The sequence below is a fragment of the Aulostomus chinensis genome, chromosome 13 (genome assembly GCF_037954235.1).
Source record: "Aulostomus chinensis isolate RoL2024-O1b breed Wild chromosome 13, RoL_Achi_v1.0, whole genome shotgun sequence".
Classification (NCBI taxonomy): domain Eukaryota; kingdom Metazoa; phylum Chordata; class Actinopteri; order Syngnathiformes; family Aulostomidae; genus Aulostomus; species Aulostomus chinensis.
In genome coordinates, this window is record NC_141332.1 from 16,649,346 (window position 1) to 16,675,191 (window position 25,846).

Below are 25,846 nucleotides of genomic sequence, written 5' to 3' on the forward strand. Positions count from 1 at the left end.
TACTTTTTTTAAAAGTGTGGTACCTGAAGAAGCATCATGCAATTAAATGTTGCTGCCTTAAACAGCATATTTTTGTTTACTTCAGACATGCAGTACATAGATACATACCAAGAGTAAAGCTCCATCACTCAACTTGAGTCAGTATTTTCGATGAAGTTCTACAAATCTTTAATTAGGCCACCGTTCATTATGTGTAGGTGGACTCAGGCTAGGCTCACCTGGGGACAGCTTGTCCTCATTGTCCCCAGCATGTTGCAGGATAAAGCATCCCCTTAATTATTCAGTGGACCAAAAGCTCAAGCTTTTTTCCCCTCTTTTTCTGTTAGTGTTGAGCGCCAGAGCTTTTCCTGCATGAGTTCTCAGATTATTGAGTTTTTGCAATCTTCCACAGAGGTATAAGTGGATAGTAGGAGACCCATTTAAAAGCAGCAATACAATCACCTGGATTATCTTGACTGCAGCTACATCCCATGGTGTCTCAGGTAGTTATAAACCACAATGCAAACCTCTCAGGATCTTCTCCTGCTACAGATAAGTCAGACCCCCACCTCATCCTCCTTTGTGAGCTCAAACATCCTCCAGTAAGTCACCAGGAATCAAGATGTGGCTGTGTGTGCACGACAGGGTCTTGAGAGTTGAGATTTGATGTTTGGGTGTTGAACGAGGTCAGGGTTAGGGTTACAACGGTTAGGGTGAGGGGCTAGGTGACGTATTGTATCAATAACAATTCCCGTAAAGCTAGAATCACCCCTGAACACTAACATCATCTCACATCAAATACAAAAGACCATGTGTCCTTTCATCTTGTTTGTGACATTCTAAGGTGAGTTCTTCTGACACCCATGCCTGCCTGTGTTCCTCCATGCACCGGTGTTGAAATGAAAGGAGATATATATATATATGTATACACACATACACACACACACACACACACACACACACACACACATATACACACTCTCCAAAAAAGAGTCAACATGGATAAAATTAATACCATTTATAATGGACAGTCAGGGTTCCTCAGCAGAACATGAATTATTCTGAGTTCAAAATGCAATTTTGGAATCAGCTCAACATACTAGTTCTTCGTCTTGGCGCAATTGGCACGTTCGTATTTTGGGCGTCCCTTATGTGTGAGGAATGCATGCATAAAAGATGTGTCTCACAGTAAAAATGTGTAACTCTCTGGCTGTGTAACTCTCCGGGGGGACCCTGAGTTCATGTTGGCCATGTAAAGTACAGCACTGCCATCATATTTTGACAATGATGCTGAAATATTAAAATGGGTCTGCTCTGGTGGATCATAAAATATATCCTTGGTGTAGCTGTTCCTGATCGTATCCATTTATGGATTTGATAATCAGCAAAGTAATCTGACGTATTAAGTCAATTTTATGGCTTTGGTCCTATGCAAATTATTCTATATAATGTTGTATCATTAAGAAAATTGATGGAGTTTTAAATCTTTTCAACTGATCAGGCTGTAAGCATCTATTTTACACCATTTTTATACCAAGGAATTAATGTGTTCTCATAAAATGACTAGTGAGTCAAACATCAGTTTGACGTGAACAATAATTAGAGAAATATACGGCTGCAGACATGAATCAACTTTCAAACCAGAGTTATATTTATTGGGAAATGCAGTCAATCGACGAAGGACTAGCGGCTGGAAATGATGTTTGGACAAGCGCTTCATCTTCAGACGTCTAAAGTTGCACAGCGAATTAGGTCGGCGACCGTGTGACACATCGTGGCTTGCCTCTTCATCGCTGGCTAAACAGATGTGTGGATGTCACTGAGATATGCACATTCGTTTACTTCCACCAGCTGGGTGGCCCTATTACGTCTCACATCATAAATCCTTGACACGTAATTTGTCACAATCCCTCCGGCTGAATCTGGAAACGAGTGCAGTTGGATTTGACAAAATATATAAAAAAAAGTTTTAGCCATATTCCTGTACTTGAAAAACATGTCGTTCATTTTGTGGCGCATTCACCTATGTGATTCGTTTCATTAACACAATACCTACAAGGGATTCATCCCACTTGTTTTTTTTTCACTTTTTGATTTGTTTTTTTCCCCTCACTTATGTTTTATATATGTATATATATATATAAGATAAATTTCAAACTGTGGATGTCCCCTCTTCACTAAACTGAACATTTGAGATTCTCCTGGACCTGATTTTTATCTTGATATATTTCATACGGATAAATCATCAAATGTGATGTTCGCAATGGCATTTATGTGGTTGGGAGTATCTTGGAAACAATAACAATGAGCTGAAAAACGATTTTTTTTCATGCAGTCTATTTGGTTTCACAGCAAATTCTGAATATCTGCGTGGGCACTAAATACCGCCAGACTTCACTACTGCTTTTTTCCACAGACTGTGAGACTCGTTCTCAGGACTTCAGTATGAAAAAAAGTGATTAATTTTGGCCCTAAAACCTTCAGCAGCGAAACTTAGCACGCAGGTCTAAAAGCCTAAACTCAAGATTTAAAAAAAAAAAAAACTACTAAAAAGCTCCATCCTGAGGCATTTATTAGCTTCTGACTGTTAGAAAGTGAGGAAAAAGCAATGTTCTCTCAAAATATTGTTTTTAAACACAAATCTCAACAAGCTGGTGCTTCACAGGACACACCCTACATCAATGGGTGGGATGGCGTCTTAGCAGGGAAATGCTAACGTATTTAGCATCAGCTGCTGGTGAAACTCAATCAGTTGATATACATTCCACCGCTTGAGGTCTCAAGCTTCGGTTAATGACAGGGCTCAACTTCTGTCTCCATGAAGACTCTAAATTTCTAGGGAGGAAAACTGTGAGCTACTCCGTGAAAACATGCTAGTGACACACTATCACCCTGTGGAAAGTTCAGAGTAGAGCGAGTGTCGCCTTGTGGCTCCTGGCTGTCTAAAAGGTCTTCCTGAGGGGGGAGCTCGTTGCAAGTTGTACCATTTAACACATCTTTAATCACTTTAAACATACATCCAAGCTATTGTACATAATTACATCATATTTTGATAATCTCCAACATTTTTAATAATGGCCCTGTTTATTTTCTCAGTGATGGAAAAATGCAGAACAAAAGCCATCGCTTTATTTTTGCTGAGATTCATTATCATTGTGCTGAAATGTGCTGGTGTTCAACTTAACGTGATGTACTTCAGAAAATCGTTGTTGTATTTTGACAAAATTCAGAGTGAATGCCTTCAAAGCTCGACCGCACTGATGCTGATGCTAAAATAACAGTTTACCTGACATCTGAACTCGGACACTTGGAATTTTTCGTTCTTTGAGTCTTCCATGTAGAGCCATTTTTGCTAATATCATATAAGGGTTTTCCATATCTCCCTTAGAATTGTTTGTTCAACTTTGAAAAAGTTGTGGGTGTAGATGTCTGTGTAGGTTCTCATTCATCCAGGTCATCGTAGATCGAAGCAAAGTAAAATCTGGTCAACTGGACGTAAGTTTATCTTGAAGACGTTTCACCTCTCATCCGAGAGGCTTCTTCAGTTCTAGTGAAGAGTGTGGAAACTCCAGCTTATAAACCTATGTGGGAGTGGTCAGTGCTATTGTGGTGGAAACGACCCTCCCGAGACTCACCTGGCCTCCCCAAACGACAGTCGTTGTGCGGTGTCAGGGAGTTTCAGGGGTGGTAGTTAGGGAGTTTCACCGACCACTCAGATGCTAATGGGCTGTGCTGGCATCAGCCGTTCCACATGGGTCTTTCAGCTGAACTCTTTGGGGAAGCTTTGAAAGGACTTGGTTGTAAATAGGTGAAAGGAAATGTCGCAGTCCACCTCCTCTGTTCAAAGGTGGTTTCTCTATCCTGACGTGGATGGCTTCTTTAACTCCTCTTTCAAACCATCTGTCCTCTCTGTCGAGGATTTGGACATGGTCGTCCTGGAAGGAGTGGCTTTCCTCCTTGAGGTGGAGGAAAACCGCTGAGTCCTGTCCTCCAGAGTTGGCTCTTCTATGTTGTGGGTGTACATATAGAATGTTTGGAGCACAATCAACAAAAGTTAACTTTTTTTCCCTTTGTTTTTCGATATTCTTTTCTGGTTTGCTACAAGCATGTAGGTGGTGTTAAACAGCTAACAGTCAGATGGTGCAAAGGTCCACTTCAGGCTCCATGCAGCTTTAATCTAGGGCTTTATGAATTGGGAGGAGCATTTAGGGTCTCCAATCTTATTTCATTTTACAACCCTGACACAGAATAATAATTGTAATTATAAAATATGAATCAAATAGAGAGGATCTTGAGCCTACCGGGCTCCTTTGACATCATGCTCTGAGCTCCTTCTATATTAGCTTCACCTGAGTTCTGTGAGCTGAGACAATCATCTCAGTCCAACTGACTGAGTTGTTAAATCAAACTTAATCGTTCAGACAGAACACGCTTGTTGTTTCCCCACCCTTGCTTCTAATATCCTTCATATCATCTATTTGTTCTGTCCTCATCCAACTCTCATCCCAACAACCTTTCGCTATCGTTGTGAGAGAATATATGACTGAAGTTATAACCGAACGGAATGGAAAACCCTGACCTCCACCGCATAAACACTAACAGAGGTTTGAGTCAGCGGCTGTTAGTATGAATGATATCTCAATTCCCTCTCCAACGCCTTGGAGAAGAAATACTACCACCTCTCCCATGTCAACGGCAGTAATTCACATATTTGTTGTAGGCTCATAACACCACAAGGCTTAAAGGGTCCCCGTGTGTGGCACATCAATGTGGAGATGTCATGATGGAGCTTTAAATTACCAAACTAAATATCATCCCTAATTCTGAATGTCGTGCTTATCATCTGATCGGTATGCAGAGAAGTTTAGCTTAAATGGAAGCTATGTTTTTAAGATTTTACTTTTTTTTTTTTTTAATTTTGGTTAAATGACGGTGAGAAGAGAATTAACATGCTGGACACATCCGCTTCATTTCTCTTCAAATGAGGATCACTCATCTTTTTTCCACCCCGACAGGACTTAATTCAAAGAAAAGAATCCCTGACACAGCTTTTCATGAATTTTACATGGGTACTATTAGGAGAGGCCATGACTCAGTTCAACTGTGTCCTGAGGCACTCATATTCAGCCATTTGCATTGAAAAGAATCATAGAAGCGCAGATAACTATAATCCAGAGGAAACAGAGGTGGTGGAGACAAAATAACAACTCATCCATCCCCAATCAGGTTGAAGGTTATTTAGACAAAAAAATCAACTGGTGTTTTTTTTTTTTTTTTTAATCGTATAAATATTTCAATGAAAGAATGATTTTGTGAATTTGAACATGAAAATAATACAGCAACAACACTAGTTCGCAGTGGAAACTCAAACTCGTTGAATACATGTTCCTACTTAGGATACTGCAAAAAAAGAAAAAAGAAAAAAGAGTAGGACAAATAGATTCCTACGCCTCTCTCGCCGGTCCTTGATTTAAGATATTCGTTTTTACATATAGAATACACAATAAAATAAATCATTCTGGAAAAAGTAAAATAATGACACTTAAACCACGTATATGCGTGTTCAAAATGCATGTATAGATTTGTGAATGCAATAAATAGTATTTGAAGACCCGCTCAATAATGGCAAATTAGTTTACCAAGCTAGAAATGTTGGCTCTTAACATCTGATTTACTGTGTGGGTCTTCTGATATATTCTGCCAACCATGTGAGTGAAACAGGTGCGACAGCTGTGGATTAATTAATTTACCCACTCACTTCAGATGTAAATTCATTATGGCCGATCTCGTATGCTCATCAGTGATCGCCAGTCAGGTGATTTCTGCTAAGATCTGCACATTTTAACAAGCAAGACACCAGCATCCATCCAGTACACACACACACACACACACACACACACACACACACACACACACACACACACAATTTACATTTACACTAAAATCATCAGCATTAGAATGCCTGTGTATAATACAGCTTCAAAGCAGCGTCACTTCTAAAATATCTGGATTTTTTTCCCCTCGGCGGCTTCAGATATGTCACATTTGTGCAAATTTATACCGTAGAATTTCATTATTAAACTAACATTAAAAAAAAGTTACTTTTTATCTCCAGGATTCAAAACTGAACTTCTCTTCAAACAATATTATTCCAATCAGAGGCCCACCTGAGATCTTCATTGTGTGTTTGCTTATTTACAGTGTGTGTGCTGCTTTGTGAAAAGCTCCAGGGAAAAGCTATGAGAGGGTAGATATTTCATTTCTAGTCCTATGGCAACTTTTCCAGTGTGAAATCTAACGGTATGGACATGGTCTATACATACCGCTACATGTCCTCCATCATTATTAACATCGAGCAGGCGTGTCCGGTGTAAAAATGGCATTATAATAAGTGCGCTTTGATGAGATATAGGGAAAATCCATTTCTCTGCAGAGTTATCGTTGCAGTCTCACTGCTGGGATCAAATTATTATGCAGTCAGGTTTATGTATTATTTCGCTCACACACAAATCTGACTGCCAGACGTATAAAGATCTCATAGAATGCATAAACCTTGCATATGCTGCGCGAGGCTTTTGTAAGAGTTGTTGGACTCTCAACCAAAACCTTGCATTTCCAAATCCTTCAGGGGCAAATAATCCATTTTACAAGAGACATTTCCCATCTGGCTCAGGCAGGCATGACTTTCCTTGACGATAGAGGGAGGGAGTTGACGCTAGTTGGAATAAGACTGAAATGCTCAGCAACATGTCTGACTCATAACCTTAACTGCTGGAGGGTAATCTGGGCTGACAAAAGCACATCTTGAATCACCCAACCTTTCATCTTGGTTTCTTTCAAAAAAAAAAAAAAAAAATGTAACCTCCAAGAGACAGAAGACAAAACGAGGGGGAGAGAAAGGCATTTATATGTGATTATTTTAATAATCTTCTGTTAAAAAAACATAACAAAGCCAGACGCCAGGAGAAAATGTTGGCGATGCACGTGTCTACAAACCACTGACACGTAAAAATCTGCAAATACTTTGGAACCTTAAATATGTTTCACATCAGCATTTTGAGATGCAAGAATGAATTTTTGACCACACGTCTAATTCACTCTAGGAAGATAATGGTTCATAACTTAAGGTCTGGTTAGGACTTAAATGTTCTCCTGCTGTGAAATCTGTTTATTTATTGGATCCATCTATGACCCCCCCCCCCCCCCCCACACACACACACACACACACAGACCCCATCCTGCCACCTAATGTGAACATAACAAGATGCTTTTGCTCTTGTTGATTTAAAACACATTTCTGGTTAGAAACATCTGCATTATACACTCCGTAGTTTGCAAAAAAAAAAACAAAAAAAAAAAAGCTCAACAATGCAGCATTTTATTCTGCAGGCTGATATAACACAGGCACAGACAAACATGGAAAACAACCCTCGTTCCTTCACCTGTACAGTAGAGGGTCTTTTTTTCTTCTTCATTTTCCACGGCATCTTGTCTCAAATCCAATTAGTCACATTGTGGCGTGATATTTCTGGAGAGATGTGAGGAGCGAATGACGAAACTCTGGGTGGTGTGTGCTCACTGGAGGAAACCTGAGATGTGGGACTGAGACATAAAGCCTCGTCCTTCTTATCTATTCTGTTTTATTCCATCAGACTAATTAGACCCATTTACACCCCCCTAACTCTTCCGATGTAAGTCGACGCAGAAAAAAAATGACATCTCAAGACTCGCCGTCAGCTTCGGTGACTTTCCATGAAGCACCATGTGTGAAGAACGGCGTTGTCCCCCCCCCCTCCCATCGCAGACTAAGGTATTCTGTGGCTTTAGTGCCTCCATAAAATTGGGTTGTACCTCTGATGAAAGCGAAATATACACCTCAGAGAAAATTTACTGCTCCCCCCTGGATGTGATACCAAAGCAATTAGTGTCGGCGAGATTGGTGGGCGTGAAAAAAAAAAGTCCTTTCAGCAAGCCAATACAACGTAAATGCATCTCTGTTTTATGGCCCCTATTGCTTATTCAGTCTTGTTCGGTGGTCCTCCCCGGGACATTGGGGGAATTATCGTGACAGGGCGATATATATATATACATATATATATATATGTATATATCACTCTTGCATTTTGCATAAAGTCTCCCATTAAAGACGAGACTACAGGATACTGCCGAGATGGGATGTAAACAATTCCAGCGGGAGAAATTCAGTCCCTGAAAAGAGACGAAAGTCACACAGTCGGTTAAAACTTTATGTGTTAATCAGGATGTCGATGAAAGCCCCCCGCCCCCTCCACCCCTCCACCCATCCATCCATCCATCCTCGCCACCTTATCAATCTTAGTATGTGCCAATACGTCACACCGCCAAGCATTACAGGCTTTCAAGTTAATTTGTATTGACAAATGTGTAACTTTTTCGAGTTGATGACGGCTCTCGCAGCGGTAATGAATGACAACGTAAAGCGTTGCTTTAAATAGCGGTGATCCTTGAGCATTATCAGCCTTTACACAGCAGAAGCACCATGAGATGACAGTAAGCTCCCTCTGAGAGATGATTCGGTTCTGTTTATGTAGCGTAACAAACAACCCCAAATGTCAATGAGTTGAACTTAACTCTGTGAAGGACGCCACGTGACCGAGCGGCATTATTTGCCACGCGTCTGAGGGATTACTTGGTTGCCTGTAAAACAGCGTGTAATCTAGCAGCCTGTGGGGACAGCGACTCAGCTTTAGCACAATGCTATGATGAACAGGCTTCTTCACTTGTTAAGTCGCTGTCTTTGGGGAAACACACACGTGCGCGCACACAGATATGCAGCTCCGCAGACAACAAAAGCAGACGCACACACTGATTCTCTGTTGCGTAGAGACTGCGCATGCTGCATGTCCCGCAGGAACGCAACACTTAGTTATCCACTTATGCATGGAGTTTAGAGCATGGCAGTTTTAATTTCAGCTTAAAAGTGGCAAAGAAAGATGCAGATGCTCAACAGGGGACGGAGGACTGGATAATGCCACGTGTCAAAATAAGCTCCATTGTCTTCTCAATAAATTGTTGCTTATCTCTATGTGTACAGCTTTCTGAATTAAGTTTTTTGAAATTGTAGTCTTATGATAATAGACTGGAAGAGCCAACAGTGAGTTTAATTAATTAATTTGGTACTTGAGCTATAAAATTGATTTGTTATGCCGACGCCGCGAAGACAGCCCTGGGTGCTGGAGCCGTTGGGTTTTTGGGGTGATACGTCCATCCAGCTGCTGTGGGTGATATTTCTTCGGGGCTTCTGATGGGAATTTCTTAAGATTTGGCCAAAAAAACAAAATCATTTGGCCTCAAAGATGACCTAAAATATTTAGGTGGTCAAAGGTCACTTTCACCTCACATGAACTCCTATTCTCACAAATGCCTTTATGACATTTCTTCAAAGTTTACACAAAGGTCCAGTTGGAAATTATTTAGAAGGTCAAAGGTTAAGGTTCCGCCACCTCACATGAAGGGAATTTCATTCAGTACAGTACATCCAAATTTAAAAAACAGTAAATCAACAGGAAAACTGCAAAGCCAACTATTCAACCCTGTTACAATGCGATTTGATGACAAGCTGCAATTCTGCAGTGCCAAACTTTAAAATAACAGAATCAATCACACACAAATCAATAAATCAATAAGACTTCCACTTATCCGGATGTCTACGTTAGCTCCAGGGGAGAGTAAAAACAAATCCGGGTGTTTTTATTGTGGAAATCTAGTTTGTAGCTTTGTCAGATTCAGTAAACAAGAGTCTGGAACCTCACGACTGTGTGACGTCAGTTACAGATGAGGTAAGCATCTGTTTCACTTCGGGTCTGTTGTGGTTTTGCTGGCTTAAATCTGACCACTAGAGGAAGATGTCAAACCTTTCATGATGGCAGCTTGCACGTGTAGTGACTCTCCGGAGGGTCTCTGGTCGTGAGTGGGTGGGAGTCGGTGACGGTGCATTTCCGGTCTTCCATCTTTTATTTAAAAAAAACAAACCAACCCCCCACCCCCACCCAGAAACTTGCTCCACACACGCGTTTAATGAACGTTTTAGTGGCTTGATGTGCCGTCATTTAGCGCCAAGTTTTGAGGAAATGTGGGTTAGTAACGAGAGGACGGCGGAGGGAGCGCTTGTTTTGTGTGAAGCTCGAGAGCAGCGGCGGGCGGTGCGGGGGGGCGGGGGAGGGGGAGCAACGCATGAAAACGGATCAGGAGTAAAAAAAAGTACTGCCGTTGGTGCCAAAAATGAAAATTATACAAAGAAAAGTTTCTTCCCCAGAATTTTGACCCATGGGCAACATGTCTATAGAGTAGCTTGAGCAGTTTCTGGCCATAACTGTCTGACAAAATTTGATACTCAGTGTCTGATTACATGAAATGATGATTTTTTATTTATTTATTTTTGGCCAGACGTTCAAGAGTCATCATCAGTGTGCATCGTAATATTCTGACGAAACGTGTTTGTGACCATATTCAATGAGATTAAATTTTCTCCACATACAGTATATATTTTTTTCACGAGTGTGGAGAAACATGAATGTAAAGCGTTAACTGTTGTTACTTCAAGTTCATGTCACCAGCTGTAGTTTCTTCCTCTTATTCATGTTATTAAAGTCAGGGTGAAGGGAAGCTGATGCTTGCAGCAGGTGGTGCAATGCTCTGAACGCAGAAACTTTTGATGGAAATCAAAAACCAGTACAAGTAAAGATATAAAGATATATATACACACACACATAAACATATTTCTCCCTTCCCGCTTGTCCTCCGCAGGTTGGCTCTAAGCACCTTCTCCAGAATGAACGCCAACTCCTCCGATGAATTCTTCCAGGCTACAAATCACGCAGAGCAGACTTTCCGTAAGATGGAGACCTACCTCCAGCACAAGCAGCTGTGTGACGTCCTCTTGATAGCCGGGGATCATAAGATACCTGCTCACAGGTTGGTGTTTGGGCTTCCATCTTACTTTGATTCGTTTAATTACACCTTTGATGTAATCTTATTGAAAAGACCACAGCTCACCAGGATTCACTTCATTAACTTGTCAGTGTGAGCATTCAGGCTTTGGTCTGGAAACACATTTCATCAGTCAAGATCCATTGGTGGAATAATCAAATCATCTCAAAGAGAGACTCAGTTGATCATGGCAGTTGACAGGATTTGACATCAGTAAACCGGTGAATCATTGTTCACTGGTCTGCAGATAGGGAATGCGTGGCTGCACGCACGCACGCACGCACACACCACTGTGACCAGCCCCTTCCACATTTCCACACTGCTAGAAGTGTCAATACATTGACATCTGAGTGAAAGATCACACAACACCTTCGGAACACACGTGTGGCTGTCAAGCGCCGTGTTTGGCTAGTTCACGCTGATGTCAGTGGCCGACCTAGCTGGGTTAGACAAACAGCTGCCTGCTCCAATGGGACAGATCCTTGCATGTGGTACATACTGCAGATGTGATATCCATATTAGCTCTAATAAAAGGATTAATCACTGAAAAATTCTGAATTTTTAAATATAAAATGTTTATATGCCATATGACTATTTTGAGCTCTCAGTACCAAACAGCAAGTACCATGACAGATTGATTCCGTCATCATACACTGAAATACAAAAGCATAAAAATATTCTTGTGAAGCAAATATCTAAAAACAAGAAATCTCTCACTGACAGATAAAACTAATCCATAAGAGCATTCATTCAGTTCACTTTGTTGTCGCCGTTGTCATGTGGACAGACTGGTCCTGAGTGCTGTGTCAGACTACTTTGCCGCCATGTTCACCAGCGACGTGAGGGAAGCTAAACAGGAGGAGATCAAGATGGAGGGAGTTGATCCAGAAGCCCTCAGATCCCTGGTTCATTTCGCCTACACTGGTGAGTGCTCATAAACACACTCGCAAGCTCTTGTAAGTCCTTATGACATCCAGCCACCGTGATTAAATTGGATCAATAAGCTCATCTATCACTGCAGGCTTCGGGACATCAACACACCGGCTCATTCCCCTTCAGTTTTAAGCTGTAAACTACAACCGTATGATTTGATATTTTTATTTTACAGTTTAAAGGTTAATATATGCAGCAGTTTTAACACTCTGTAAAGGAAATACCTTTTTATGTTGTTCATTTTTACACTTGTTTAATTTATCCCTGTGAAATTAGGAATAAAATATACGACCAGGGTCGCTGCGGTTAAATTCAGCCATCACATGAAAAAAAAAACCCCACCTATCTTGCTTGTTCTGACATTGCAGGTGTCCTTGAGCTGAAGGAGGAGACCATCGAGAGTTTATTGGCGGCAGCTTGTCTCCTCCAGCTTTCACAGGTCATCCAGGTTTGCTGTAACTTCCTAATGAAACAGCTTCATCCCTCCAATTGTCTGGGAATACGCTCCTTCGCTGACGCCCAGGGCTGCGTGGACCTGCTCAACGTGGCTCATAACTACACCATGGTAGGACAGCAAATAGAGATAGAGACTCCATTCAGGTTTATTTTGGGATTAAGTGTCATATTTGAAAAGTGAGAATTGTACTGGATTACATAAAGCCATCTATATAAGATTTTGAACATTTACTTTAATATCATAGTAGCTTTTTTAAACCTTGTATCGGTCCTGTGTCAAATGCCTTTATTGGTTTTCAATCATATTTGATACTCATACTGTTTTTATGTCATAAACCTTTTTTTATGAAATGAATATTGAATGATTATGAATATTTTAATTTTTATTCAAGGAAAACATTCACTATTTCTGTCTTGATTCATCCATCCATCCATTTTCTACCGCTTATCCTGTTAAGGGTTGCGGGGGTGCTGGAGCCTATCCCAGCAGCCTTCAGGTGAGAGGCAGGGTTCACCCTGGGCAGGTCACCAGTCCATCACAGGGCCAACACATAGAGACAGACAACCATTCACACTCACAGTCACACCTACGGTCAATTTAGAGTATCAATCAGCCTCGTCCCCTCTTGATGTCTTTGGACTGTGGGAGGAAGCTGGAGTTACCAGAGAGAAGCCACACAGGAACAGGGAGAACATGGAGACTCACACAGAAAGACCCCGTGCTGGAGCCGGGACTAGTCCCGATGTCTTAATTCAGTCTATGACAACTACCTTGAGTTCATATACGAGAGTAATAGGTTGGTTTTCCATGCATTTTAGTTTTAATCATAATATCAGTCATTTAATTGTTGTTTCACTTTAGTTTTTGTCAACAAAATCTGCAGAAACCCAGATAAAAATATTTTTAGTTTGATATTTTGCCCAAAAAATGAACTCTTAAAAGTAATTTCCCACTGTAATGAAGCCTGCATCACAGATTACATGATTCACGGTCAACTAGCGATGGTTTCACCAGCACAGATTTATAGCTGTAGTACGAGGAACTTGGGTGGAAACAATGTAGCAATCCCATTTTAAATTTCAAGCTCTTCTCATTTCTATGAAGCACATTTACATGAAAACAAACAAACAAACAAACGATAGCCATTTCATAACCAAAATGTAATTTTTTCGTTGTATTTTTGTACTCATCCATTCATGCTAACTGTAAATCTTTCTTTTTCATACCCGCACTCAACTCAACATGTTAAATATGTTTTTGTGTGGTGATACCAGTCAGGCCTCCAGATAACATCAGTGTGTTTACCCTCGACATAAAGCATCTGATTATTTGTGGCCATCCTCTGCTTAGAGACTTGTTAATTTAAATAACCTGTCATAACCTGTAAAGGAATGAAGTGTCACCGCCTCTGTTGTTTATATCATCTTATTTCAGCGGGGAAATGCACATTTGAATAGAAATGGAATAGTTTCATGCTTTCACTTGATCTAATTTGGATATGTGGCTGTTCTGTAAGAGATATCACATAGCTGCACATTGATTAGCGCACTGCCTGACTTGTAAAAAATATTTGATTTCAAGTCTGGGAGAAATATTTGCATTTGGATTAAGATTCATGGACATACTTGTCAGATAACGTCGTGCCGGCCCTGCCGGAGTGACAGCTCGGGGCAGGCGTTATCTCCTAAAGGACATCTGCTCAGGCTGTTTACATAGGCCCCCTCACGGATCAGGAGGTTAATCTAATCATCAAACTGCACACGAGGGCCAACTTCCTGTTCAATCACTCTAGTAATGAGCAGCAAGGGCTGCGGGCTTCCTGGAAGTCTATCCTCTGGGCTCTAACTGCGAGCGAGTTTTATTTTAATAAGCTTGTGTTTCCTTGTGAGGTCGGCCTCTAACATCCTTTTCCTTTGTGAAAACGTTAGATAAAAAGTGTTGTGGATGAAAGCTTTCCAGTAACAAAAAAAAACAGACACACATACACACACACACACACACACACACACACCTTCGCCAAATATTTCTAACACACATTTTAATGAATATCATATCAGATTTGCAGAAAGAATGAAAAAATAATACAACACAGCAGCCTGTCTTACACCATGACAGTTGCTGAAGGGTAATTCTCCCAGCTTGACTCTAACTAAACATCACTATTCCTCCTCCTCCTCCTTAGAAAACAGTCTTATTACATGATTACTGTTTTGCAGTGGTTGAGTCGATCACTATCCTCTCCCGCTGATCGTATTTTCCAAGCAGTTTACTCACCATTCACTTTGCCAGCATCTGAGAACACATCCTTTCATTCATTGTGAAACAAACTCCACTGAGCTTTCAATTTTGTTGTCACACATGTAATTACAAATAATTGGTCTTAAAAAAGAACGTCAAGTAGTTGGATGGAGTTTCTCCATCGATGTTGCCAGAAGAGATCAATGTATGTCCCTCATTCCATTAAATCTTGCTGTGTTAAGCTCTTAAATCCTGCTCTCATAATAGATCTGACTGAGACACTGTAATTTGTTGCAAGTTGATGATCAATAGCGTGCTTGTTTTTCATAATTAAGTCTGCAGCGAGCTGTATTTGTCAAAGTTACTTTGTAATTAGTACTCAGCCTCTTCCTTGTTCCAAAAACAACCCCCCTCCCCTAAAAAAACCACAACATGGCATGATGTTCAAGGTTTCTCTCGTGTCTGTAAATGTTGGACGGTAATGTAATGTAGAGGCGTGAAGGAAGGAGGGAGTTTTATATAGCATGGTCTCTAATGGAAGTGCCCAGAGACATTGTCCTTGAAGAGGTAGCCATGCAGCGTTGTAATATCGCCTGGGCTTCTGGCCAGTAAATGGAAGATCAATCTTTAGGAAGGCAATAGGGAACAGCTCTGGCAAAACCCTCCAGCTGGACAATGCATCGCAGTGATGAAAATGTTTCTCATTAAAAACGCTTAGAAAAAGTTGAATGTATGATGATCTGCAGCAAAAATGTTATTACATTATCTTTTTAATGGGCGGGGGGGCATTTTCTGGCCTGCTGTTGTGTGGATGTTTTTATATGAAGCTATGATGTCATCATACTTTCATATATTCGAGCCTTTGCCAAATGAGTTCACACAATTATCGTGAAGCTCATCGCCGCCAGGTAAAATGAATAATTTCCCAGTAGATGGTTTTAATGTTTGTTGTGACATTCCGGCGCTGCAGAGCTGAGGAGGCTAAGTTGAAATGATCTAATCACGTATCTCATCTAAACATTCCAAAATATTAGTGGACCAAATGGATCAAATTCAGACAGTGAATCAAGTCATTTATCGGGGTTTTGCGTGACGCTCAGAAGAATTTAACCACGGCTTTATAGGCAGAGGAGTAATAGCGGATTAGGCCTTGGCTGGGACGATTAGCCCTCCGCTAACATGAATGTGTAAATAATTAAATCGTGCAGCTGGGATAACTTCCCAAACATTATAGGAGTCATTTTGCATGGGATTCCCGAAGCTCAATGCAATTTATCTCCTGCTTTAACAACCAAAGCATTTTTCATCTGTTCATTCAGAATTATGAGTCGTAGTGCATTTTGCTGTTGAGCTTTTCAATAAAGGCATCCGAACTGGCATTTGCTGTATGTTCCTTTGTCCTTGTACCATGTGATCTTATCCTGCTATCTCAGGTAGAGCACTAAAGCCACACACTTCCGTGCATCAAGCCTCGTCTAATGACTGATGATTATCTGTCTCCTCCTCGTCTCCTCTACACCAGGAAAACTTCCTGGAGGTCATTCAAAACCAGGAGTTCCTGCTGCTCCCAACGGCCGAGATAGTGAAGCTGCTCTCCAGCGACGACATCAACGTTCCAGATGAGGAGACCATCTTCCAGGCTTTGATGATGTGGGTCCGGTACGATGTCCAGCATCGGCAGCAGGACCTCGGGGTGCTTCTGGCTTATATCCGTCTGCCTCTTCTTCCTCCACAGGTGAGATACTTCACATCCCAAATCTCAGTATGATGTATTAAATGCATTAAAATGTCCTGCTGCTCTCTCAGCACCTTCCTGAAATCCTATGAAATTTGTTTTCTATCATATCCCACTGCAGTAACTCTTCACCATTGCATTTATGAATATTATAAAAAGAGGTAATGAATATAGATTCATTTTGGCTTGAATCCCTCCATGAATTATTAATTGATAATCAGAACAGCCAGTTAGATCAAGTATTTGCTTTAATTCACATATTTTACATTTTTTGATTGAATTTCTTCTAATTGACCTCAGAAAAGGAAGGACAGCTGCCTTTTCAATCATTATTCTAAAGGAAATACCACAGCTAAACATGTATGTTTTTATATGCATGAGATTATTAATAGCTTGCGTGTGTTTGAACTATGATTGTTTTTAAACTGTGACTCATGTTTTATGAATGCCCTATTTATGAGAAGGAGCATTGTTTTACTATTCTGTCATGCTCATTTGCATAACATCAAACACAAGAAGGTGCAAATATTTTCTGCAGATCCAAAGTGTGAAAATATTTCCCTTTTTTTTTTTTTACATTAATGCTGCATAACAGCTAACCTACCAAAAAATATTGTGCTGTCGTACATTTTAAAGTTCAGTTTATATTTGGTCGATAGCATCATGTGAAAGGAGGTTGCACAGTTTAAAAAAAAAAAAGATGAAGGAGAGGCGTTTGTGTATGATATGTGGAAAACGTGACCTCATACAAGGTGAGAGGTGAGAGGTGAGACGTGAGACGGCTGGCCTCCCCTCAGGCACAGCCTGGAGTAAGGCACCCTCTTAGTTTACCTGCTTAGTTTTGCTAAGCCCCTGGATGGTATAGTGATTATATTTGATTCATGCAGAAAAATGCTACAATTGTTTTGTTTTTTCTTTCCATAACTTCAGACTACAACAAAAAAGGTTTCTCCTAAAGCTTCTATTTGTTTTCTGAATCTGGGAATGTATGAAAAAGAGTAAAAACATCCAAAACTACTACCACTCTGAACTATCTCTTTATCCAACTCACATACATTAACACTGTTCTATGTGACCTGATAACTAATGTAGAACTCCTGCGCTTCCATCCACCGAACCGCCCCTGAAGCAGTTTGAAGCCTCCCCGGAGAGACCCGCCTCCCACTTAGTAAACCTCTGATCTAGATAAGTCTTATTATCCTCTGGCCTGGGAGATATTGTTGGCTGCAAAGCAAATAAACAAGAGAATGAATGAAAAAAAAAAATCAATGTTTTTGTAAAAATTGTAGAGATTAGGAATATGATCCAGACCTCAATCAACACATGCAACATACTTATTCAGTGAGCTGTGCGGAGGAACGTCACATTACACAAATCTCTTAGAAGGCAGCAAACAGTATAAGCTCCAATAAGACTTGTAACATCTTTGTATATGCATAAAAAATGTACAACAGGAAGGTTTTCAGATGCAAAATATTCAGACTATATGGCAGCATAATTGTATGTATTTTTGTAGCTTTTACTCCACGTTTTCCATATTCTGATCACTGATTATTCAGAGTCAAAGGGTTACTAAAATCATAAAAAGTGTCTGTTGTAGGTTCAAGAAGACATGAAGTATAAGAGATGTATTAACAAGATGCAATTTAACACGATGAAGTTGTTCTTCCCTCTGCTCCACATTCTTTTACCTTTGTATCATCACGCAAAGTAATTCTGACTAGAAATGAATTTAATGTCATTTTAAGAACACCGTAGTCCCTTTCAAACATGTTTCTTCATATTCTAATGCTTCTTGAATTCCAGCTTCTTGCAGACCTGGAAAACAATAAGATGTTCTCTGATGATCTGGAATGCCAAAAACTTTTGATGGAGGCCATGAAGTACCATCTTCTACCTGAGCGACGCCCCATGTTTCAGAGCCCAAGAACCAAACCTCGAAAGTCAACAGTGGGGGCGCTTTATGCTGTAGGAGGGATGGATGCCACCAAAGGTATGACCTATAGACGGAAGGTATCAGTGCAAACCAGCGCAAGCTATTTACCGGTTGTGTTCTCTATGGTTTCAGGCTCCACAACCATAGAGAAGTACGACCTGCGGACTAACACTTGGGTCCAGGTTGGTGTTATGAATGGACGCCGGCTGCAGTTTGGCGTAGCAGTGATAGATAACAAGTTATATGTGGTGGGGGGAAGAGACGGACTCAAGACATCCAACATGGTGGAGTGTTACAACCCAGTCAACAAAGTGTGGTCCACCATGCCGCCCATGTCCACACACAGACATGGACTCGGTGAGTGACCGCACACACAACAAAATACGGTTACTTTTCTCATTCATTTTTAAAACAATTTCCATAATGAAAGAAATGGGAGGTTCAAGGAACAACTTTTGTAGAAATATGCTGATTTGCTACCCTCCCTAGGGCTAGACAATAAGATAGATACCCTTATCTCCCCTCAGAAGGCGGCCGGCTAGTTAGCTTAGCAAAATGAATAAAAGTTTAAGCATATCATTACATCAAATGCCATCCAATAGATAAGGCCCAGGGTCTTGGTTTGTCCAGAAGTTACCATCCTCATCTTATTTTACAAAGTTAGACACGATTAGTAGTAGCAGTCGCTGTTCTCGTCGTCAACAAATGTTTTGTTTTGTTGTTACAATGACGCTGTTGAGTTGCTGGATCAAACACAGCACCCAGTCAGGAAAGCAGTCAACTAATGATACACACAACTAAGTTTTATTAATGCAGGCAAAGACTGTTGACTGAGCTATGCTAACACTGTCCATCCACTACCATTCAATGTGCTCAGCTAACTCGCAGTTAGCCGGTGTCCGTGGGTCTTCGCTCTAAGGTGGACAGAGGAGAGCAGAAGAATATGAAAAAAAAAGAAGAAAAGTTTGGCATATTCTTTTTAAGTACACTGAGCATGACATCAAACACAACTAAAAACTGTATTTAAGTTTTCAGTCAGGCTAAAATTACAGGATGCATCCTCAGAACCATTTCAGCCAACGTGCTATAAAAAGAACTCACACATTTCTTTTGAGAGACATGTCAGATATTTTCCAATTCCGCTATCAAAGCCTGGCAGACCGTGTTGGTCTTGCTCTTCTATACCCTTCCGTATCCACTAAATCTCATATCAGAAACATTTTTATTCACAGTTGAAACAGGTCTGTGTAACAGAACGGGGAGATCTTGTCAAAGCATTCAGCTCTCTCACCTGGTGTGGTCGGAGCTATCAGCGAGCCTGGGAGATTACACTGTACAGATTACCTGTGTTGTCTTTGATGTTTCCTGCATCAAAAAAAAAAAACACAAACAAACAAACAAAAAACAAACCCTCTGCTGCTTTGCTAGTGGCGTGCATATTTTGAGAGTGATTATATCTGAGATTAGCGTCTACCAACAGTGCCTGCTGTGTGCATAATGGGTGAAGGCAAGCTAAGAAGAAAGTATTTCTTTTGTGTTCCAAAAACCGCCATTTGGAAAGAGAGCTTCTCTTCTACAATTGTTTCTGTCTGACAGGGTTTTATGTTATTCCGGCTTCTCTGAATTCAGTATTGTCCTATTGTTCCCGCGAAATAATTGAACTCTCACCAAAGTAAATAAGAGGGGTAATATAAAAATGTGTTGCATTAAAACAGCATTGTTGCCGAGAAAATTGCTTTCCTCTGTGACTTGTAAATGGAGAGTAACAATGCAGTTTTTACAGTCTTCCTGTTTGAATAGATGTGTTTAGCTGTGTGACTCACCGTGTACTCTGTTACCTATTGAAAGTTTTATTCCTTATTTCATGTAAAGTCAAAGTGCCATTAAATAACGATAATGATAATAATGATTACAGAAGCTGCAGCATCATCTGTGTTGTGATATAAAATGGAGCTCAGTGTTAAATACTCACTGCATGATAGTCCTGTACTCGTCTAATGATAACGAGAAGCGGCTGGCAGGGAATTGCAAAAAACCTTTCGATTCCAGTACATTTACTGTATCTTGACTTTGATACTAAATCCTTTACAATACTTTCACATCCTCAAACCAGTTTCATGACATTTTTACATAAACCAATTTACCTAAATGTGTTCAACTTAATTTACTTTCCCAACTGCACAAGGATATGTGTCCTGGACTATAGCGCCTCCTCTGGCTGGTCAGGGTGCCTGTTTGGGGGAGTGGCATGATCCTCACCCACTCTATGTCTCGCTGGTGAAATCCCGCAAAAAAAATGAAGTGCAGCTTGGAGATGTACTTAGTAGGTGTTGAAATTTACTGAATGGCATGGCAACTTTCAGTCCTTTATTGTGTTGAAGCAATTCAGTCAATGTGATAAAAGTACCAAGTCCTGGACAGCACATTTACTCAACAAGGCAATATGACATCACCGGACCCAGATACGGTTCTGGATCAGGTCAAAAACCATACGGATTCTCCCTCCCTCTACTATCCAACTAAATTTCATGAAAATCCATTAACTTTTTGAGTTACCCTGCACTCATAGCAGCACAAGTCATCCAACGTAATCCTTTCCTTCTTCTTTTATTTGAATTGTTATATGTAGGTATTGCTGTGCTGGAGGGGCCCATGTATGCTGTTGGCGGCCACGATGGCTGGAGTTATCTCAACACAGTGGAGCGCTGGGACCCTCAGGCCAGGCAGTGGAACTACGTGGCCAGTATGTCGACTCCGCGGAGCACCATGGGAGTCACGGCTCTCAATGGAAAGTACGTCACCATGTCTTTATTGGCCTCACAAACCATCCCCACATGGCTTCATGCTCAATATGCTCTACGTGCCCTTAAATCAAAGCGTATTTCTGTCCATCTGCCTGAGCCTGGAGTCAGTGGCAACTGTAGAAATCCTCGACAGACACCGACGAGGCAGACAAGTACAGGCAATTTAGGAAGAAAAAGGGAAAAAAAGAAGAATGCCAGCAATGCGAAGGCGCTGCCAAAAATGTAGCTTTGTTTGTCAGGTGTACATCTGTTGCTAAATCATCTTTTTTTTTTTTGTTTGTTTGTTTTATTTTGTAAAAGTAGCTTTCATGTTGATCCACCACATTCAGTAATCAAGCTAATTTGCATTGTAAAGTAATGGACATCAAAATACTGCATTCTTTGCTTGGGGGAAAATTGTCACTCAGCAGTAATGTAATACATAACTTGGAACGGAGCCTGCAATAACACTGGGATAGTTGCATAACTTAAAGTGAAGTGGAAAAGCTGAAGCACTGTGTTAGTGGCGTGTTGGTTTGACAGCATAATCAGCTATATTCATTCAGAACAGGCCTTTGTGGTCCATGTACAAACAGCAATAGCAGCTCGGAGCAGAGGCCGGCCTGATTAACGTTGTAATTTATACAAAGTAATCTGCACTCCTTGAAAGGCTTTTATGTATTTTTATGTGTTAAATGCCCATTTGAAAGTAAATTATGTTTTTGTGCCGAAGGAGAAAAAGAGTCTGCTGCTGCTTTGCTGCATCAAGAATTCGGTGTTGAAGGCGATGCTGAGTTATTTCTGCATCTAGGTCAAAAATAGACAACAAGGAAACCGTTTCCCTAGCCTCGACTTTCTTGCTGCCGGGCTTGTGAGCTTCACTTACTTAAAACACTGATGGGATATTTCTGTGAGGATACGCTCTCAAGGAAAGGGCCTTTGAAAAATATTCACCGCCGCTCACTGCTCTATCTAAAAAAAAAAAAAAAAAAAAAAAAATCTGCTACATTATTACCTCTCATTGTAGCAAACATCTAAGAACTGATGTGGCTGATTTCTGCAACTGTGTGGATATTTGAGAGTTTTAGATCAGTTTTTGTTGAATTTCCCAGATTGTTTGCAGTGGGAGGTCGAGACGGCAGCTCCTGCCTGAGGTCGATGGAGTGCTTCGATCCTCACACCAACAAGTGGAGCATGTGTGCTCCGATGGCCAAGAGGCGAGGAGGAGTGGGTGTGGCTACATATAACAACTTCCTGTATGCTGTAGGTGGACATGACGCCCCCGCCTCTAACCACTGTTCTAGACTCTCCGATTGTGTTGAAAGGTTGGTGAAAGCTTCTCCTGCACACGTACACACACATACACACACACACGGACTCTAGAGGTTGCGCAAGCAGTTTCAAATTTCCTGTTATTGTGTTTATGGAATTCATCCAGGGATGGGGCAGAGCCTGTTGACTTTCTCATATGAACTAAAGACAGTTGAAATCCTCAGGCTGTGATTGACATGAAAATATTCACATTTTCCAGCGGTACTTTTATTTTGTAGTATCTAGCACCATCTGCTGGCCGTAACATATTCTTGTATGTTAACTAAATGTGACACATTAGATTATGACTCAAAATACCATCTTTTCTTTCATAATAATATAAAAAATATAACTTTCTATTCGTCTCCGACTGTCTGTAGATATCTAAAGGCATAATTTGATATTTTCTTAAATGTTGAAGTTAACAGAAAATACAGTTAGTGTCATTTTTTAATGTGCTGTTCAGTTTTCCTGACATGAACATTCATCTTTTTAGGGTGCCACACTACAGTTTGATATATTTCTGCCATATGTTATAAAACTTGGATATTAATATAGACTTTAACATGTGTAAACTGTTTCTGTTACACATAGTTCAGTCTTCTCACTCTATCAGGAGTGAGATTTTCAAAATAAGGGCTGTATGGTCTAAAAGCATTCATTCATTTTGACCTAATTATATTTCTATATAAATCTCCAGTAGTCTTAATGATTGGCGAAGTAATTAAAGAAATTTTAATATATCAAAGTTGACTGGATTAGACGCATGCTTAGGTTCTGTAGCTTACTGTAACAAATGAATGTAAACATTTGTGTTCGTCCTCAGACGTTGTGTCATTAGCTTGATTGTTTCACTATCTTTTTACAGCATTTACATTAGGCTGTTGATGTAATTCACATATATTTGATGATAATTTGTCTTAGACACAAATAATGGTTACATATTCATATCAGCGTTCATGTTTATGTTACTTGATGATGACATGATGTAAACAAATGCCATCATTAAGACTCGCCATCCAAAAGCTTCTGATTGGGAGGCAGTTTTGAATTTATTGTATCAATTAGCTATGCAAGTTTTTCTTTTTTTTTAATTCGTTTTGGAAAAAGTTCCTTATAGAGACCATTGCATCATCTGTGATTGAAGAGGTTGGACAAGGATATCTTAATTGCTGGATGGATTAATTAGGATTAAGTTAAACCTTTATTAATCCCTCACCAAGGGGAAATTAAGGTGTTACAACTGCATAAATTGGATCAACAAAATACGCTACTCATAACTAGTATCATCTTTGATTGTTTTTGCAATTCATCTGACAGAGACATGATACAAAAACGCTTGACTGAATATTGTAATATTGCAGGTATGACCCAAAGACGGACACCTGGACCACTGTGTCATCCCTCAGCGTTCCCCGGGATGCGGTGGGCGTTTGCCTGTTGGGTGACAGACTCTACGCCGTGGGGGGATATGACGGGCAGTCATACCTGAGCACCGTCGAGTCGTATGATGCCCAGAACAACGAGTGGACTGAGGTATTGAGAATAAATTGAATTATTGTGACCAATTAGTCCGTCCAACAACAAGTTATATTTTGAGATATTAGTGAGATAATTATGATCCTCATTTTCTTTTAGGGAATATTTGACATTTCCAAAGGTTGAAATTGAATTGTTGCTCTTTTGCCAGACTTGTAAATTAGAACTGTGTTCCAGTAAGACTCATATTTATTGCTTGTTTGTCCAAACTTAACAACTGTCACCCTCTTATCTGCCTGAAGTAAAATCTGCTTGTTCTGGAGCCGCCGATGAGAAGCTGTGCGCTAACCTCTTTGTCTTCCTGTAGGAGGTCCCTCTTAACATTGGCAGGGCAGGCGCCTGCGTGGTGGTGGTGAAATTGCCTTGAGCGTTTTGTCTCACGACAGCATGGGCAAGAAATGAGAGAGAGGGTGCAGCAGAGAAGAGTGGACAAAACAAAACAACAGATCAAGGACACATCCTCAGAGAGACATGTTTTTTTTTTCTTTATTCCCTTTAATTCGGCTTTCCAAAAGAAAAAAAAAAAAGAAAAAAGTTTCAGAGGAAAACAGGCCGAGTGTTACCCATCATTAGTGCACATGTCTGCCCACTGGGGAGGACTCTCTCCGTAACTGGAATGCACCACACATTCTTAACATTCTCAACCGATCAAGAATTTTCATACGCTTGGCTAAGCTGCAGTAAATCAACGCCAAGACTTTGATGTACTGGTTTGTGATACTGGTCCTGTGAGAGGCTCTATGTTTGTGAGAATATATAGATATATGTACATATATTTATATATAAACACATACATAATATGCCCAACAGGTTAGTTACATTCCTACATTTCCTGCCAGTGCCATCACACACAGTATATTTTTAGGGCTTATATTTCCCTTTACAGCCACTCAACTAAACATGTCACTGTGAATACTGCTGGTGATGGAATCGTCCAGGCTGAATTGAAGAACATGTGTTTATATATATATAAATATATAAATATATTTTATATGTCTTTTATTTAGCCTGTAGCTACAGAACACCAAAGTAATTTGCTCATCTTAGGAGGCTTAAATAAAGGTTTACAAAAAAATTGTGAATTACAGAGAATATATCATATTGATATTTCACATTGCTGTACAGATTTTTTGTGGAACTACATTTGTGTTGATAGAATCACGTACTCAGATGATTACAGTCATTATTATTCTCTTTATTTCTGGGCATGCTAGCTGAGCGAATGTTTTCTTTGATTTACATGTAAGGACTACTGTTTGTTATGTATTTTTAAGCATATCATGCCTTCTGGGTTCATGTAGAAGATCTTTATTTAACCCAGATGACAGACAACTGTGGCACCAAGTGAGCTCAAACCAGTTACCCAAGATTATGTGAGTCTCAAGTACTGTTTTACAATTTTACTCCCAACAGCTAATTTTAATCAGCATTTGCGACTGTGATTTTGACTAGAATTTTTAGATTTGTACTTAGTTGTACTCACGTCAAAGTTGAATATAACTAACTTGATGACAATGAGAAAAATTTGTAACTGTAAAACAGGATCTGGAGGTGAAATGTTACTTTCTATGTTTTTATCATGATTTTGTACAGCATGCAAACCTAAGAATAAAAGGACTTCTGTCTTCTCTGCATGTTTAAATCCACGTTTAAAGCCGGATGCGTCCCTTCTGTGGGCAGACTTTTGATTTCTATGAGGAAACAAAAAGATTTCTTTACCTAAAAAGACACAAACGGTACCGACCCTCAGGACCGACTTCAGTTTGGTTCCCATAACAGGAACCTTTTTTTTTTTTTTTTTTTTTTTTAAGCGTATTTGTGTGACGACTGTAAGTAGCACTTTGTAATTTTTCTCAGACCTTAATATGTATTATTCTTCAGGCCGTGCGGCAGATTAAGACACTATCTGGTCAGTGTGTCAGTTAGGTGATGCGGAGTGGAGTGATATAGGCCACACCCATTTCCAC

The 25,846-nt window shown here is 40.2% G+C and overlaps 1 protein-coding gene across 3 annotated transcripts in view; it reads left to right on the top strand.

Moving 5' to 3' along the window:
• Positions 1-25,571, top strand: part of klhl4 (kelch-like family member 4) — a 29,802-nt gene extending 4,231 nt beyond the window's left edge. The window contains exons 2-12 of one of the 3 annotated variants that reach the window (XM_086221698.1): positions 10,765-10,932; positions 11,735-11,871; positions 12,249-12,445; positions 12,795-12,833; positions 16,098-16,310; positions 18,117-18,303; positions 18,379-18,603; positions 20,876-21,038; positions 22,142-22,354; positions 23,705-23,876; positions 24,187-25,571. In XM_086221698.1, the coding sequence (XP_086077824.1) occupies positions 10,765-10,932; positions 11,735-11,871; positions 12,249-12,445; positions 12,795-12,833; positions 16,098-16,310; positions 18,117-18,303; positions 18,379-18,603; positions 20,876-21,038; positions 22,142-22,354; positions 23,705-23,876; positions 24,187-24,246 (1,774 nt within the window). In that variant the 3' untranslated portion in view covers positions 24,247-25,571. Of the gene's footprint in view, positions 1-10,764; positions 10,933-11,734; positions 11,872-12,248; positions 12,446-12,794; positions 12,834-16,097; positions 16,311-18,116; positions 18,604-20,875; positions 21,039-22,141; positions 22,355-23,704; positions 23,877-24,186 lie in introns of all 3 variants that reach the window. The other 2 variants (XM_086221699.1, XM_086221697.1) reach the window with 2 other exon arrangements.
• Positions 25,572-25,846: the final 275 nt, after the last annotated feature.